Source organism: Hylobates moloch, unplaced genomic scaffold, assembly GCF_009828535.3.
Source record: "Hylobates moloch isolate HMO894 unplaced genomic scaffold, HMol_V3 SCAFFOLD_2, whole genome shotgun sequence".
In the NCBI taxonomy this organism is placed as follows: domain Eukaryota; kingdom Metazoa; phylum Chordata; class Mammalia; order Primates; family Hylobatidae; genus Hylobates; species Hylobates moloch.
In genome coordinates, this window is record NW_026652277.1 from 129,873,787 (window position 1) to 129,890,810 (window position 17,024).

Sequence of the window (17,024 nt, forward strand, 5' to 3'; positions counted from 1 at the left end):
TGCATTGGCATGGAGGAGCGAGACACTCCTTTGGGGGGAAAAAAACATACTAAATTTAAAAAATTTAATCTATATTTGACAATGTAGCCTAAGGTGCCCATTAGTTGATAAATCATTATAGGGCAAGTGAAATTCTAGATTAATTCTTGAACAGAAATAAGATTAAGCTGTAAATATATTTAGACTTTTCACTGCCTGATCTTGAATATCAGTTTATTTTGGAAAGGAGAAAATGCAACTTTTCTGGCCACTGTTAACAACTGCAATCTAAAATTTTTTGTATCAAATATTGTAAAAAATTAAATTTCCAAGACAAAGACCAAGAACAGTATCATTACTTTGCAAAGGAAAGAAACATAAAGAATAAAACTTAAAATTAACCTGTGGGTCTGAAATATAAATTGTTATTAAAAATAAATTAATGTTAAGGCTAGAACTGAAGATTATAGTAACTGGAACAATTATAACCATTTATTGCAGAGTTTGGAAGATATCAAGCTTAGTAACATTCTGTTGTTCATTTGTATAAATGTCATGCAGAACAATAACAAGTAGCACTGTTGAAAAATATAGACATTTACTATAAAATCAATTGGTTTGATAAGAAAGCAATTATTTAAAAAGTTTAATACAAATACATGTTAAGTGTACAAATTAAGATTCTTTTGAGCAAACAAGTTGTTATCTAAAGAAGAAGCAAAACCTCCTTAACAGTTGTAATAAAATCTATGCCTGAAAAGTTAGTGGATATTACACGGAAATATTTATATTGTGTTCTTCTACTCCCAGTAACTACTTTTAAAGAATCAGGATAACTTAAATAGAACATCAAAATATAAATTATAAATAATTATAAAAATATATCTGTACAAGATTTTTATTGAAGACTTACCAGTGCATAAATGCCTAAATATGAGGCTATAAATACAGCAAAATATTCAAGAACTCTGTTCTCTCAATTTTAGAAAAGGGAACTTTCCTGAAGAGAAATGTTTGAAGTTAAGGTACTAAGATTTCACTAGTTTCACACATTGGTATTACCAACAAATTGTGATTAAACAGAAATCACTCTTTTAGACAAAAATATTTCCTGATAATATGAAAAAACTGGAGTTTCCAAATTACAAAAATGTTGAAACAGAAAGGTCAGAAAAAACAATGTGAAATTAAGAAAGTCTTTCTGAGGGTTTCTTTTTCACATAGCTATGCTTAGTCTGGGTAAATCTTGCACAGGCATGTTTTTTGTGGCATCCAGTTGGTCATATTCCTGTATGAGTGCTGATAAAGATGACACAGCTTCTGTGAAACAGCTTTCTTCCATCCCTTCAACTTGTAGATAGTGATGAAGGTGAGCCTATAAATTAAAAAATTAGGTAACGTTTACCATTTCAGGAATTTTAATAAATAAGACTATCCTAAAAGGTAAATATTCCTTATTAAAATTAGAGTTCATTCAGCTCTACATTTGAAAGAGAACTTGTGTCAAATTGAATGAATCCTATAAACTCATGAATTTTCTCATTTAGAGTAAAAGTAGTATGAGTAAGCCTCTCCTCTTCAGTTATAATCAGTACAACACACATAATAGAAAAGATCACCCCGATTTGTAATAGTGTAATTTTTAAGAATACATCTTAAATAGCCAAAATAAACACATACAGTTACAAAGCTGTATGATAATTACCTTTTTCTTGTAGAGCCTCATGAATCTCTCTTTCAGTTCCATGAAGGTGGGCTTCACACATGTGTTATTTGCTAAAGCTAATAACGAATGAGAATGGCCCACAGGAGGTATGGAACACAGGCTGGTCTTCCAGCCTTCTTGATTCCAGGAGACAAATTGTAGAGATGGTTTTAATCTGAGATTAAAAAAAAAAAACCTCAAAAGGTAAGAACTAAGGTACTAAAAATGTCTGCCATATTATGGCAGCTCATATTAGTTAAACCAGAACATTATGGATGGTATCAATCTAATTGCTTAGTTTATACGCTAAGTTATCTATTTTTTACTATTGGCAGTAACATGGTACAGTCTGACAGTGAACTAAGAGACATTTTATAGGGGAACATTAAATTGGCTGTGACGGTGATTCAAGAAGCTAGAAACTCATTCCTTAAGAGTAGAAATCTAGGGATATAAAGAAATGAAGGTACTATCATTTTCCTTGCTTTGTAATTCAACAGACTAGTTTTCTTACAAATAGAATGAAATACTAACACAAAAATCAGAAGTAGTAGTAGTACTACTATAGTAGTACTGGTGGCAGCGATAATAAAAATAGTATAGCTACGATTTTCTGAACACTTTCATAAAATAAAACATGTCATATATCATTTAATACTCCTAAATAAAAACTATGTACTATTATTATCCTTATTTTACACTTGAAGAAAACAAGGCACAAAGAGACTAAGTAGTTTGTTCACGGTCACACTTTAGTAAGTGGCATTGCTAGAATTTGAAGGGCGGCTGTTAACTAACTACTATGCCACACTGTCCCAAGCAGCACACACAAATTATCTTTAAAAATATAAACCAAACCTTTCAATATTTCTACGAAGATCTGAAATTTGTACATTTCCTCTAACCATGAGCGCACAGGCGAGGTAAAGACTGTGTTTGGGGTCCGCCCGAAGCAGCTGGTGATCTTTACTAAAGGCATCTGAAAACATCTGATCCAATCTGCAACAATGAAAGTGTCATTGTTTATATAAAAATTACTTATTTCTTCTATGTGTAACTATAAAGTGAAGATAGTCTTCTATAAGTAAATAAACCACAATAAATATTAAACTAACAAAATATTAGATTATATATATTCTAAAAATATTAAATAACTACAATTTTCTTGAAGTAATCTTAATGATATGAGAAGAGAAGAAATCATATAATATTTTCTTTTTCTGGGGGGAAAAAGCTTCTGCAGTACATGGGTGATTTCAGGTAGCTACAAAATGTTGACTGTAGCATTACTGAACTCTGTAGTACTGATTTTTGAAACTTGTATTATTATTACTTAGTTCAGTATACCTTATTTATTTCATAGTATCCAAACTACTAAAACTAATTAAAAGCCTATAACATTAAGACTATTACTTTGTAAAGTATATTATATCATAAATTTTGTTAACAGGAGGAAATTATCAAAGGACAATGTGAAGCTCTCCTATAAAAGATGAAACTCCATAGTAGTGCTCCTAAAAGTAGAGACTTTTAACCTAAGTCTGTTAACTGAAGGATAAAAGACAAAAGAAAATAAAGGTGGCTGACAAAGTTTGTATCTAACAATACACAGACTCCAATGCTAGGCTGATGCCAATGGACATTTAATAATCACCATGTTGCATACACTGTGTATGTTGCTTAGCTTGTTAAGGTCATCAGCATCCCGTGCAGAAAGGGAGTCCTATCTATTAGTTGGCAAAGTGGTCATTTGCTGTTGGCTTAGATGAAAACTTACCAATATCACTTGTGACATTCCCGAAGTATAGAATTATCTTGTCAAAACTTTAGTTATAAAAAGGAATCTTTAATTTAGTTTACTTTAAAAACTTTTTAAAAATTATTTTCAATCTGTTTAGAGACAGAGTCTGTCTTGCTTTGTTGCCCAGGCTGGAGTGCAGGATCAAAATCATAGCTCAATGCAGCCTCAAACTCCTGGGTTCAAGTGATCCTCCCACTTCAGTCTCCAGAGTAGCTGGGACTACAAGTGCAGACAGGGTCTCACTATGTTGCCCCGGCTGGTCTTGAACTCCCGGGCTCAAGTGATCCTCCCATCTCATCCTTTCAAAGTGTTGGAATTACAGGTGTGAGCCACTGCACTCAGCCAATTTAGTTTTCCCTTTCTTACTTACACATACTGTCTCCTTACAGAGTTTGGCAGGACCTTTTCCCTCAGTCAACTGTGAATGCCACTGTGAACTTTTCAAGCTCATCATCGGTATACATGCTAAGAGTATCTTTCAAAACTACATTTTTTGTTAAGTATACTGATGTAATCTTTATGCTTAACAATGACACACAGTTATAAAGCAAGGTGTTCTGGAAAACATACAGAGTTACATCTGAAATTCTTCTATGGTACTGGGCTGTGACAGTAGCTTTAAAACAAACTCTCATTTAATCTACCCAATAAGTATATGAGGTAGGTACTATTTCATTTTTACAGATGAGAAAAACTAAGAAAGTTTAAGTCACTTGCCCAAGGTCCTGTAGCTAGTGACAATTAGGATTCAAATGTGTTTATCAGACTTCAAAGGACTTTTCATAAGCCTACAAATTTAATCATTAGATTTAAGTTCAAATAGTTTAATATTGACATTTTCAAACAATTACTTCTAAATAAAGATGCATTCATCTAATGGAAAAATGCATGTCATCAACTGTATTTTACATACTTCTCACAGATAAAATGATACAATTAAATAACTAGAGTTATTGTAAACTTTTTTCTCTTAAAAATGTTTTTTAAAGTAATTTGAGGCCTCAAAAAATTGAAACAAAGTTACACCTTACCTTCTAGGAGGAATGTTAACATCTGTCAGTGTATACAGAGGTGTTAGGCTTGACATGAGATAATGAAGTTGAGGAAAAGGAACTAAATTCATGCTGATTTCATTAAGGTCCATATTAAGGGACCCTTCAAATCTTGCAGAGCTAAAAAGTTAACATTAAAATGAGAAAATTTTTAATTTTAAAATTATACACTTTAAATGTAGCTCAATTTATTCAGCAGGTAGTTTCTTAAATTCTTTTGTACACTGTTCTTCAGTGCAGAACACATGCTTTTCTTCCATATTAGTGAAATTTAGTATCAGAACAATCATGTATAAAATAAAACACACAACATCTAAATTTTTTCTTTTTTTTTTTTTTTTTTTGAGACAGGGTCTTGCTCTGGTTGCCCAGGCTGGAGTGTAGTGGTGTGATCTCAGCTCACTGCAAACACCGCCTCCCATCTCAGCCTCCTGAGCAGCTGAGACTACAGTAGGCATACAACGCCATGACTGGCTAATTTTTGTATTTTTTGTAGATACCGGATTTCATCATGTGCCCCAGGCTGATCTCCAGCTCCTGGGCTCAAGCAATCTACCTGCCTTGGCCTCCCAGTGTGCTGAGATTACAGGCATGAGCCACCATGGCTGGCCCTACAGTCATTCTTGTTTCTGGATTATCTGAAGTGTAATCAATATACTATTCTAGTTGCTCATTACACATATAAAAATATCCTATTTAAAACAAACTTTATATTTGAGTTAAACACATATAAGTCAATAATTAGTAACTGTAGAAATAACTAAATCCTCAAGAATCTGCTTTATATACTCTACAATCTAGAATATAATAATGTCAAAGCAATCTCTGATACCAAAAACCCAAAGAAATCTTTTGGACCAGCTAATGAGGGGGTACAGATTAGTTGGTTTAAATGATTAAGACATTCTACAGCTAAAAAATGTTTAATTTTGTCTACGTGTTTCACAAGTGTGTCAACCACAAAATCTTTTACATCATATGATATCTATTAATATTCCATGGAACATACTTGGGGAAATGCTGCTTTGGAGTCATAGAAGTTAAAATTCTGCTTGATCACTCCAAGAAAAGAAGATAGAAGACAAAATACAAACAGAAGCAGCTTCTACGATTTAGAATAACTAAAAAATGCTACTACAAAAATTCAAAATATCACCAAAAGCACAATAGTGGTTAGAATTACCTCGTTAGGTTGAGCAGCAAATTTGCCACAATGTTATTCATTGCATCAAATGGCTTCTTATGCTGTTTTAAAGCCCCAGAACTTGAAGTAACCAGACTCTTTGGCTTCACAGTTGTACCCAACTTTCCAGAATTCACCATGAGGTCGACTTTGCTAATGATGTCAAATAAAGACTTTTGAGGGAAAAACATTGGGAGAGAAGCTATTAAGAAGAGTGGATGTAGATGATATTCTACTAGGAAAGAGAAAGAAAAACAATTTAAACTGATTTTTTCTCTAAGAAGGCTGAAAAGTGAAGAGAATGTTTCATATAAACACATATACATAATACAGGACTGAATATATATAACATTTATCCATAAGTTCCAATGTCATTTCTTACTTGATTGTCAATGGGCAACACACAGTCTGCATGCTCATTAAGTTCCTTCATTGCCAAGATGCTATTATAAGGTGAGGTTATGACATCATCCTCACCAGAAGGATAAATAGAAGTCACAAATCTGTATACTTCTGGGAATTCGTCTTCAAGCACCTTTAAAAGAAATGTGCCAAGTCCAGATCCTGTTCCTGAGGATTAAAATGTTTGTAAAAATTAGCATAAATGATTCAGAATATAATCGTGAAGAATTTGAAATTTTGTGTTTTTTGAGACAGGGGCTTGCTCTGTCACTCAGGCTGGAGTGTAGCAGCATAATCACAGCTCAATGCAGCCTTGACCTCCTAGGGTCAAATGATCCTCCTGCCTCAGCCTCCCAAGTATCTGGGACTGCAGGCATGCGCCACAACACCTGGCTAACTTTTTAATTTGTGTAGAGACAGGGTCTACCTCTGTTGCCCAGGCTGGTCTTGAACTCCTAGGTTCAAGCACGCTTCTGCCTTGGCCTCCCAAAGTGCTGGAATTACAGGCATGAGCCACCACACCTGGTCAGAATTTATATTTGTAAAAATAATTTTCAACTTATTTCTGTGATTATATATTAACTAATCTAATTTTGGATAAGGAAATGAAGGCAACATTCAGGAAATGAAGTCTTGAATTCCATTTCTGGCTCTGACAGTGAGTTTGGGAGGGCCGTCTATATCTTACTCCTTTTCATATTTAAGTTATACCTATATAATGCCACAAGAACCAATTGCACATGCACAAGTAAAAAATTCAACTAAGACAGTGTTCAGTCTGCATTTGATATTAAGCAACTTAAGAAAACTAACTTGACAGCTTTAGTGTAGTGTGTATATAATCTTGATGAAGAAAACGATCATGTCATCAAGCAACTTAAACAGCCTTAAAATTGTTTACAATTAAGGATGTCTACCTTGAATTTCAAAAATTTTCAAATATGAAACACTGATTATGTAAAAGCAGAAACTCTAGGAATCTCACTAAAGATAACTTTCTGATACATAAAGTTACATTTACATAAATTCAGAAATTTTTCAGAACTTAAAACTGGAATCCTCTAATCCGATGTTTTTCAAACTGGTTCTGAACTACCAGCAGGCTATGAAACTAATGAATAGATTAGTACTGTTTTCTTTTCTTAAATGAAACAGTAGAAAATAACATGTCAGATGTAGTATGAGTAAATAACGTTTTCTTATTTTTTCATGTGTGTATGATGCATTGTGATATATAAAATGTATTTCATACTATTCTGGTTAAAAAAAAGTTTAAAAGCCAATGTTCTAATCCATGCAGATAACTATTAAAAGGCTATGATGCTAAAAATACTAAGTCAAAGTGAGGGAGATTCTTGGGGTGATCTTTAATGAGAAGGACTTTCTTAGCATCATAAAAAAACCAGAGCCATTACAGAAGACAGTTTTGATTTCATTAAAAATAAACAAAACTTCTATATATACTTAAAAACCCATAAACAAAATAACAAGAAAAACTTACAAAACAACCCTTCAATACATATGATGGGGAGGACTAAGTTTCTCTAAGAAAGAGTTCCCACAAATCAACAACAAAAAATATGAATAATGCCACCACGAAATGGGCAAAGGATAGAAATATTTGATTCATAATAAAAGAAATACAAATTGCAAATAGAAGTAAAGATGCTCAACCTTTCTTCTAATTAAGGAAATACAAATTAAAACTAGATATAATTTTGCATATAATAGATTTATGTCTCATGATACTCAGTATTGGTGCTAGTGTAGGGAAATAGAAACTCATACACATTGTTGCCAGTAAGCAGCACTGGTGCAGTATTGTAGGAAGGTATATAGGTAATATCAGCCAAAATTTAAAATATATATATGCTTTGGTCCTGTCTTCTTCTTAGGAATACTGTCTGAAGGTATAGTGGCACAAATGCAGAAGTATTTGTCCCAGACTTTCACTGATGATTGGATGTAAAAACTAAACACCATAAACACTTAATACCCATCAATAACAAACTCACTTTAAACTGTATAATTGATTCTATGACAGAGAGCTGATATGGAAAGATGTTTGAGAAAGAGATAAAGTGGAAAAGTTACAGAATAGTAGATATTGGATAATCTTGTTTATGTAAAAATATACATACATGCTTTGATAGGCATAGAATATATCTGAAAGAACAGACATAAAAAGACCCTGCAAACTTGATCATCTGTGAGGACAGGGAGCAGGGATTAGATGTGGGAAAAAAGAACTTTACTTTTAACCTTTAGTATTATTAATATTTATTTTTGCTATTTTAAGTGAATTGTAAGTATGTTCTTCTGAGATGTTGGGTAATAAAGGTATTTTTTAAAAAGGTATAATGAACTATAAATCAATTAAAAAGCTAACTCAAATTTACAGGTTAATTACACTAGTACAGAGACAAATTTGTTTCTTAACTGAATGATTATGAGGGTCTTTTAAAGACATGGTTACACAGCAATTTTAACTTTTAATCTTAAAATGCTATGTCAATGAATAATATGTATAAAAATCAACTGTACATACACATAACTTGCTGAATATAAAATCTTAATCTCAGGTTGGAGGAAAAAAGTGTGACAATTTTGTTCTTTTAAAATTTGCTAAGCCTATTTAAAAATCAGCAAATTACATTCTGTTTATTTTTACGGAACAGGGGAGCAAAATACTTCGGTTCTAAGGTATAGACTTCCCTGGGGGAAGAAAGCAATGCCGATCATTTATTTTTACTTCAAGTCGATTAACTGCCATGTAATAAACGATCTAAAGGAATTGACTAAACTAGTTTCTTTTACTTTTTTTTCCCTTTTTGGAGACAAGAAAGGTTTGAAGACGGTTAAAGAAAGGGTATTGATATCCTTTGGCAAGCACACATTATGAACATGTCAAAAATGCTTCACTCTAGGAAACAGGAATGTACAGGCAAACTCTAAGGAGAAAGTCAGCATTCCTCAAAAGCTCATACATCCTGAAAAGTATCTGAATGTTCTGTAAAAGAAACTAAAGATACAAGAAAAAAAATTTTCCAATATAGTTCTGTTGACTCTTAAGAGGGCTTACATTAAAAAAAAAAAGAAAATAGTGACATAATTCCACAAAATTTTAAGATAAAAAGGTGTATGTTTATATACTCAAAAACTATACACCCTCCGAATAGTTCTATCTTTATCAAGCACAGGTCTAAAAACAAGACTTATGTTTGCAAAATGAATTCCCACTTTAACACTGTTACAGGCAAATGAGTGAAAAATTTTACCTCCTCCCATGGAATGTATTATAAAGAAACACTGCAAGCAATCACAGTGCTCTGCCGACTTTCTGAGTTTCTCTAAAATCTGGTCTTGGTAAAGACTGCCGAAAACTTTGTGACCCACAGCCCTGAAAATTAGAATATGGATTTTAAAAATTCCTTGCATTTATTTTTTTTTATTTGATAAGTTCTAATCTAAATAAAAGGATTTTAAACAAATTTGAAAAGTATTTTTATTGAGCTAAGTAAAGTCTATTCTTGTTTCACGTAAATAAATCATACAATATCCTGAAGATACTAGATAGAAAACAAATATTCAGTATCTATAATCCTCAAATATCTGGATAAGTAAGCTCATTAGTAGTGAATATTAAACTATGATTTTCTAAATTTATCTTCTTAACCTCTTAAGGTACAATTCCAACAAAACAAGATTTCAGTTACATAATTTTTTCTTCTTTCCATTTAAGGTATAAACTCTGAATTATAGTGGATTTTACATATTAAAAACCAAAATGTGGTAAACTACAGAGACACTGAAAATAAAAAATTTAAACAAACCTATTCTGGTTTCATATATGAGAAAAAAAGGTCACATCATGTTATTAGATGAAATGGCACATGGTAGAAATTGATATTCATGCAGCTCTGCAAGTCTTTTTAAGTTGTCCAAATTTGCAAATATCACTATGATGAATTAAAACAAAAGATTTTCCCATAACATGCATTTCAGGTGTAACTTAAAAGTTACATAATAAGTTACACAACAATTAGTGAAAATGCAGTTAGGTGGTCAGATGGGCTCACTTACTAAGTGACTGGTTCTCTGGGAACACAAGATTCAAATTTATGCTTTAGGAAAATTACACATCATTCCGCATTATGAACCTGAGGGACTGGCTGCAAATGGTGAAAATAATGAATATGAGAGATTTGCAAATAACAAGGAGCTACTTAATTTCTAAAAAACAGCAACAGTCTCAACGTGAATTCTTAAGTAATCACTGTTGAAGCTTTTTTCACAGTAAAGAGAAGAGACCATTATATACTCAAGGGCCTAAACAGCCTTAGGCTCAGCTTGAATGCTAGGATACTGGTCTGGCTTGCATCTCTATCAATTCTATTACATCTGACCAATTAGACAACTTGAGAGTGAGTCAAATAACACAGATAACAGTTAATGAAAGTACTTAAAACATTTGCCATTATTTAATGTTCTTCAAGAATCAATTTATGAAAAGGAATTCAGCAAATGTTTCACAATTCATCTTTTTCTTTAAAAGTTAGAAGGAACTAGGAGTAAATACAGGTGGCTTCCAAGCCACTATTTATTAAGGTGGTGGGCTGAAAGGCCTAGCATTATGTGGCAAATTACATCCTGTTTTGTATCAGCAGAATCTCACAATGAAGAAAGATTGCTCATTTTTTTCAGAAGATATTCAATTTTTACGCTGTGTATTCTCACCAATTATTTCCTGAGCCAGAAATATCAGTGATGAGCTGTTTCGTATCAAATACATCTCTCAGTGGTCCCTGAAGAATTTCATTCACTACCCCTTCTTCCATATCAATCAAGACAGCCTGAGAAAGAAAAATAAAATATAATTAATGTATTTTCCTTTAGAGTTATTCACTCTGTAAATGAAAAGAATTTATGTGCTGAATACTGCACTGTTCTCTTTATAGTTTAAGCTTAATTAAAATCTTTATGTAGAATATGAGTAAAAATTAAAAAAGAATTTAACTCTGTTTGAAAGGTGGAATCCAATTAAAAGATGGATTCTAAATTCTTTTATCCTACTCCAAAATGCCTAGTTGGGGAAAAAAACCTCAAGAATAATCCCCTCAACTGAATTTCTAACAAGGTCTCAGAAATGTAGAAGGTATCCTTAACCAGAACAAGTTCTCAATAAATACAGGATGCATTAATGTACTTGCATACCGGGAACAATCATGCTGTTCTTTATGAACCACAGCTCAAAACTGTCCAATTCAAATGAGTAAATTTACCATTACGTGCAAAGCAAAGGCACTGGATAGATGTAAAAAATGACAACATGGTCCCTTCCCCCAAGTAATTCACAATTTAATTCATTACCACAAACTTTAGCTGACATGACAGAAAACCTACACTCCTAAGAAGAAATGAGAATATAAAACACAAAATTAATTATGGAAAGAAAAAACAGAAAAAAAAAAAAAAAAAGATGAAGGACATCTAGTAAAATGTAAAGCAGGGATAGCTTGGCAGTAGGATTACATGTCCTGTCCTCCCACTTCCCTGTACTTTCCATATATTCTACAGCGAGGAAGAAGAGTGAAAAAGTAAACTAAGTAGAGTTAAATAAAAAAAGCAAAGCTGACAAATTCTTAGGGTACACTAAACAATGATTTGTTAACTCTTTGATTCAGTGTCACAGAGGAAATGCTCGGTTTATGGCTTTCAGTTCTGTTGCCATATAACATTAAGCAGTGAGCTTAATCATTTGTGTAATTAACCATGCTACTTTAAGATATTACAATTAAAATAATACAGCAGTATATCATAAAGACTATAAAACTATGTTTTACAAATGTGCTCCTTTATATGGAGCAATCATATATACACTTTACATACAGAGGACTGTATAGGATTATGTTTGGCAATGTTAGGTATTTTCAAGGATATTTCCGACAATATGCAATTTTGACCTCAAATGCTGACTTTAACACCTAAACAAACCAAAGAGAGACTTCGCTGTATGGGCAAATTTTAGTACTACAAGTTGTGAGATTATAAAATAAAAAACAAATTGGATTATACTGGCCTTGTTCCAAAATAGATTCATTGAGGTATGTGGAAGATTAAACATACATAAATCAAACCCTCAATTACTCTGCTATCTGGCAAGGGAAGCAATATGCAAATACAAACTGATCGTCAGGTACCTCCTGAAATTAGTTTTGATAGAATCATCACTGTCCTAGTCACTTAACATTAAAATCCTGACATATAACTCTTGCAGACCTTCCTTAGTTACATCAGGCCCTTGATTTTCCTTTGGAAATTAACTAAACTTTGGGAGAGTATTTTGGGTTCTTCACTTAGGCATCCAAGGTCTGGAGCCACAACTGTTCCAGGATTTGATGTTTGTATTTCCTTTCAGAGCCACCTGGCTTTACAATTGTAACACAGGATTTATAAAATTCTGAGTATTTATTAACCTAAGAAACTGAACACAATGGAGGGACCCAAGCACTAAGTTATCTTGTGAAGCCTGGACTCTTCAGTGATCACAACCACATAATACCAAGAGCTCTTAAGGAGAAAATGAAAGAGTACCTTCTCGGAAAAAAAGTCAAAGGCTACAAAAACATGCTGATTAATTTTTTCCTAATAGTGTTTCCTCCACCTCTCAATCTGCTTACTGATAAGGTTGTAGGAAAAAGATTCAATTGGGAGTAGTCTAGGAAATGTCAAAGTCTCTTTTTCTCTAAGATTTGGATTGGGATACCTGCCCTCTCTACATCACAAAGCATACTGTGTTAGTTAGTTACTGTAACAGCCTGCAAGCACATGATCTCTGCCCTAAATTTTGTTTTCCAAGGACATCGGAGATTGCAGATACAAGATGATTCCCAGATGTCCCAAAACTATTGCTCACCAGTCTTTAAGCTACTACACCAGGTCTGATCCTTGGCATCTCAATTCCTTCCATAACATTTAAACTTCCTTTTCTGTTATAGTCAAAGATTACTGATCAAAAATCAGAAAAAGTAGTTCGTTACAGAGAAACAATCACAGAAATATTGTTGGAATGATTAAGACTGTAAATAAGACTGTAAACATGGGCTAAGAACCTGAAGTACTTGGTTCAGGAGAATTTACATGGTTAATCGTTTTTATTCACTACAATGTGGCTGGTTCCATGTTTTTTATTGGTAGTAACCTTGATGCAAATAAATCTTCCAGTATCTTTGAATAAAACATTAAACTGTACTAGTACGTATTTCGGGTCCTTAGAGTTAAGAAAGCTCCTTTTGTTATCATTTATCTAGACACTATTTCTCTTGAAAACAGGCTAACTACAGTGTTTTAAAGTATGGGTTTTTCCCCCTAATGTGTTAGGTGGACACAAATGTCTGCTTAGTTATATTTATATTAAATGTGGCTTAGTAATTTTTTCTACTTTGAAAAGTTTAAAGTTTTATTCTCATGATAGTTATTGAGAATAGTTATTTAAAAAATACATGTAATGTAAGAATCCAAGCATATGTATCTTACTCGTGCTTTTAAAGAACATATTTTTCCCTTGGAAATACTTCCACCATCACCAACCACTCTGAAAGATAAAAAAATGAGAAATGGTCATAAGATCATCCATGGCTAATAGCGCTATCAAGTAATAAAGTTAACTTCCATTTATATAATAAGACTGCTTATAGGCCAGGTAAGGCAGACACAACAGCTATTCCTTATCTCTTTCTTCCTTCCTTACCTCCCATTAGGCTGAAAAAGTGAGGTACTTAGTTTCCTGGCTATCTTTGTAGTTAGGGCTGGCCATGTAATCCAGTTCTAGCCAATGAGATAAAGGGGAAGTATTCTGGGAAGCTTTTAAAGAAGGACCAGAGGCAGTTGGTGCTTATCTTCTTCCTTTTTCCTGCCTCAAACATGAATATGGATGTGATTCCTGGGGCAGACTGCCATTTTATAGTCATGAAGTAATAATACAAGTACAAAAAGCCAACACACTTATGGACAATGGAACATATATAGTATTAGATCTTTGAGGCATTCCTTTAAACCTAGAATATCTGATTTCCAGATTTGTGAGATAAATGGATACCTTTACTGCTTCAGCCACCATTAATGTAGTTTCCTATTGCAGCTAAACACCCATCAACTGATATAACTGGTATTTACCATTGAGTATCTAAGGTTGTTCTCAGAATTTCACGTTGGAAAAGTTGCCAAAGTACCGAAATCTAACGCAGTATATGGGTCAATAAAGACAGTTCACAAGACAGAATATATGAAGGGTAGCCAATCGTCAGGCCAAATTCAACTAGCTGCCTGTTTTCCTAAATAAAGTTTTATTCAAATATGGACACACCCATTCCTTTATGTATTACCTATGCCCACAATCATGCTACAGATCAAGTAGTGGTGCAAAAGACTTTATGGTTCACAAAACCCAAAATATTTACTGCCTGGTCCTTTACAGAAAGTATATGCATGCCAACCCATGATGTAGGTAAATTCCTATCATGCTACTCAAAAGGTATAAAAATTTGATAAGAATAGTACACAAAGATATGGTTTTACTTTGAAAAATATTTTTTGTACTAAGCTGTGGAACAGATGCTGCATATGTTGATAGTACACAGTAAGAAGTGCAAGATGCCACAACCCTGCTTCCCAAACTTACCGGGAAAATAATAGTGCTCTCAGGTTAAAGCATAAAACACACAGAGTAGATGAGAGTGTAGTTATGAAGAGTCACCTTATGAAGAAAGAAAAGCTCCCAGGCTGAGTCTCAACTCTGTAATACTCAATGTTAAGCGTTGGGTAACAAGAAGTAAAGAGGTGGGTGTAGGAACTTAGCAAGAGAAGCGCCTGAAAGGAAGTATTACAGAGGCAAATTTGAGTCTCCTAAGAGAATTTAGAGGTGAGGATATTGTGGGCTACAAATAAGAGGGAATCTATAGTCTATATGACAGATATCTCCATAAGATAAAGATAAATGATACGAGCCATTAAGGTAATACACCTAACTTCCTTTGGTCTGATTCCATGGTCACCTAGATTATTACAACCTTCAGATTATTATATAGCTTTTCAGTTAGATTTCCTACAAAAGATAATGTAATGTTCCCATGAAAATGAGAATTTGGTCTTTGGTTAACCTGGCTGTACCGGAGAGCACTGAACCCATCTCGAGATGCCAATGACACTTCTGAGTTTGCAAGCCAGTGCCCTAGATAGACTCTGGAATTCACCCAGGAAGCGGGGACTAATCAGCTTTCTCTGAAGATAACTGCTCACACACCCAGCCAACTATTTTAAACTAGAACTGATGTTCCTATTGGATTAAAGCCTGACGTGAAGTATATATTTTTCAGTTTAAGCACAGCAGTTAGTTTTATAAAGTATTTTGAAAATGCATGAACTTAATGATTTACTATTAAAAGCTTATGGAGATATCCTGAACGGCAACTTAAATTACTCTTCCAGATAAAACATATATGGTACTTACATATACTCTTTATTAAATAAACAAAAACAATCCAACAACTGCTTGTCACTTTCTTAAGTATATTTTTATATTTACAGCATATATGTAAACAATATATTTTTCTTTCAAAAGTTAGTTATTACAGGATGCATTAACAAGATGCCCTCTGGGAAAATTTCAGCTTTCTTTTAATGAAACTTATTTCAAGGTTAAGTTAAAAGAAGTCACACTAAAGGCAAACCTGTTGTCTTGTTCTGAAAAATGATATGAGAATATTAATAATCTAATAGAATAAATATGCTTTCAATAATGAAACAAAAAAAACACAACTTCGCAGCTACTGGCTATTTTTATTGTCCTTTGAAGAATTCTCTCCCAAGCTATTGAAACTTAAAGTATCACACTGTGACAGACTTTAATCCCATCTTACCTGGTGTCCACATTTCTAAAGAAGCTGCCTATTGCCTCATCATAAATTCCTTTCTAAAAAAAAAAACATATGTTAATAGCATTTAGGTTTTGCTTCTCGCCCAAATCAAGTTCTTTCAATTTTAATTACATAATACTGTAATGGCTAGGATGAGACTCTGATAAGAAAAAGCAAGTATCACAAAATGCAGAGCCTGACTCTTCCCAATCTCCTTAGAAGAGTAAATGCCAGATCTACAGATAAAGTTCAGCAGGGGGTACTAAAGAAAGGATTTCACCCATAGGACTGTAGGACAGGCCCATCAAATGAGCGTTCTCTGGATTCTTGGTAATCTTTTTAAAAGCTGACCGGTTAAATTAAGGAATACAATAACCACACGTGTTATCTATTTTACAAAGTACTTTCCCATATACAAGTCTCACTGCTCTGCACACGAACACCAATAAAGAGGAGACCCTGAGAATCAGGAAAAATGTTAAGACTAAGGTCGCTGGCCAGTGTTCTTTTAGTTTAGTGTGTGTCTGACAGCAACATGTTTAAAAACCAGTACGTTCTTTACTGGGAAGATCCCATGCATCTTAAACCAGTCAGATGAAAGCTCAAGTCGATTATTTCCTGCGTATGGGCTGGAAGACCTAGCTGACAGGCGAGGGGGGCTCCCGGCGGCGGGCGGGTACCTGGTTGACCGCGGCGTGCTCCCTTAGTGCCAGGTCCCAGAAGCAGCAGCCGATCTGGTTTCCGCACTGGCCGACTGCGACCGGAGGAGAGGAAGGAAAGAGAATAGGACATTAGGCAGGAAACATGGCCGCTGGATTCTGCGGCGACCAGGTCTCTAACCGCCCGGCGTAGCTCACCCTGTACGACCACCGACTGGGTCATGGTGGAGCGCCGCCTGCTCCGGGAGCTTGCTAGCCCGCGGCCGCTTCTGCATTCCCTCCGCAACGGCGCTCTACTAGAGGGCTGCCGTAAGTCACGCTACTGCCGC

At 34.1% G+C, this 17,024-nt stretch overlaps 1 protein-coding gene across 4 annotated transcripts; it reads right to left on the bottom strand.

Moving 5' to 3' along the window:
- Window positions 1-443: 443 nt before the first annotated feature.
- Window positions 444-16,987, bottom strand: TUBE1 (tubulin epsilon 1). Of its 4 annotated transcripts, XM_058435495.1 has the most exons (13): window positions 16,717-16,791; window positions 16,040-16,092; window positions 14,803-14,990; window positions 13,659-13,716; window positions 13,039-13,130; window positions 10,860-10,975; window positions 9,401-9,522; window positions 6,103-6,290; window positions 5,721-5,893; window positions 4,517-4,657; window positions 2,543-2,683; window positions 1,685-1,859; window positions 444-1,354 (listed from the first exon to the last, which is right to left on the bottom strand). In XM_058435495.1, the coding sequence occupies exons 6-13, from the start codon at window positions 10,958-10,960 to the stop codon at window positions 1,196-1,198; spliced, it is 1,200 nt and encodes a 399-aa protein (XP_058291478.1). In that variant the 5' UTR covers window positions 10,961-10,975; window positions 13,039-13,130; window positions 13,659-13,716; window positions 14,803-14,990; window positions 16,040-16,092; window positions 16,717-16,791; the 3' UTR covers window positions 444-1,195. The 4 variants fall into 4 exon arrangements, with proteins under 4 accessions (XP_058291478.1, XP_032012897.1, XP_058291477.1 ...); XM_032157006.2 differs by lacking the exons at window positions 13,039-13,130; window positions 14,803-14,990 and adding an exon at window positions 16,894-16,987 and having other exon boundaries at window positions 16,717-16,790; XM_058435494.1 differs by lacking the exon at window positions 13,039-13,130.
- Window positions 16,988-17,024: the final 37 nt, after the last annotated feature.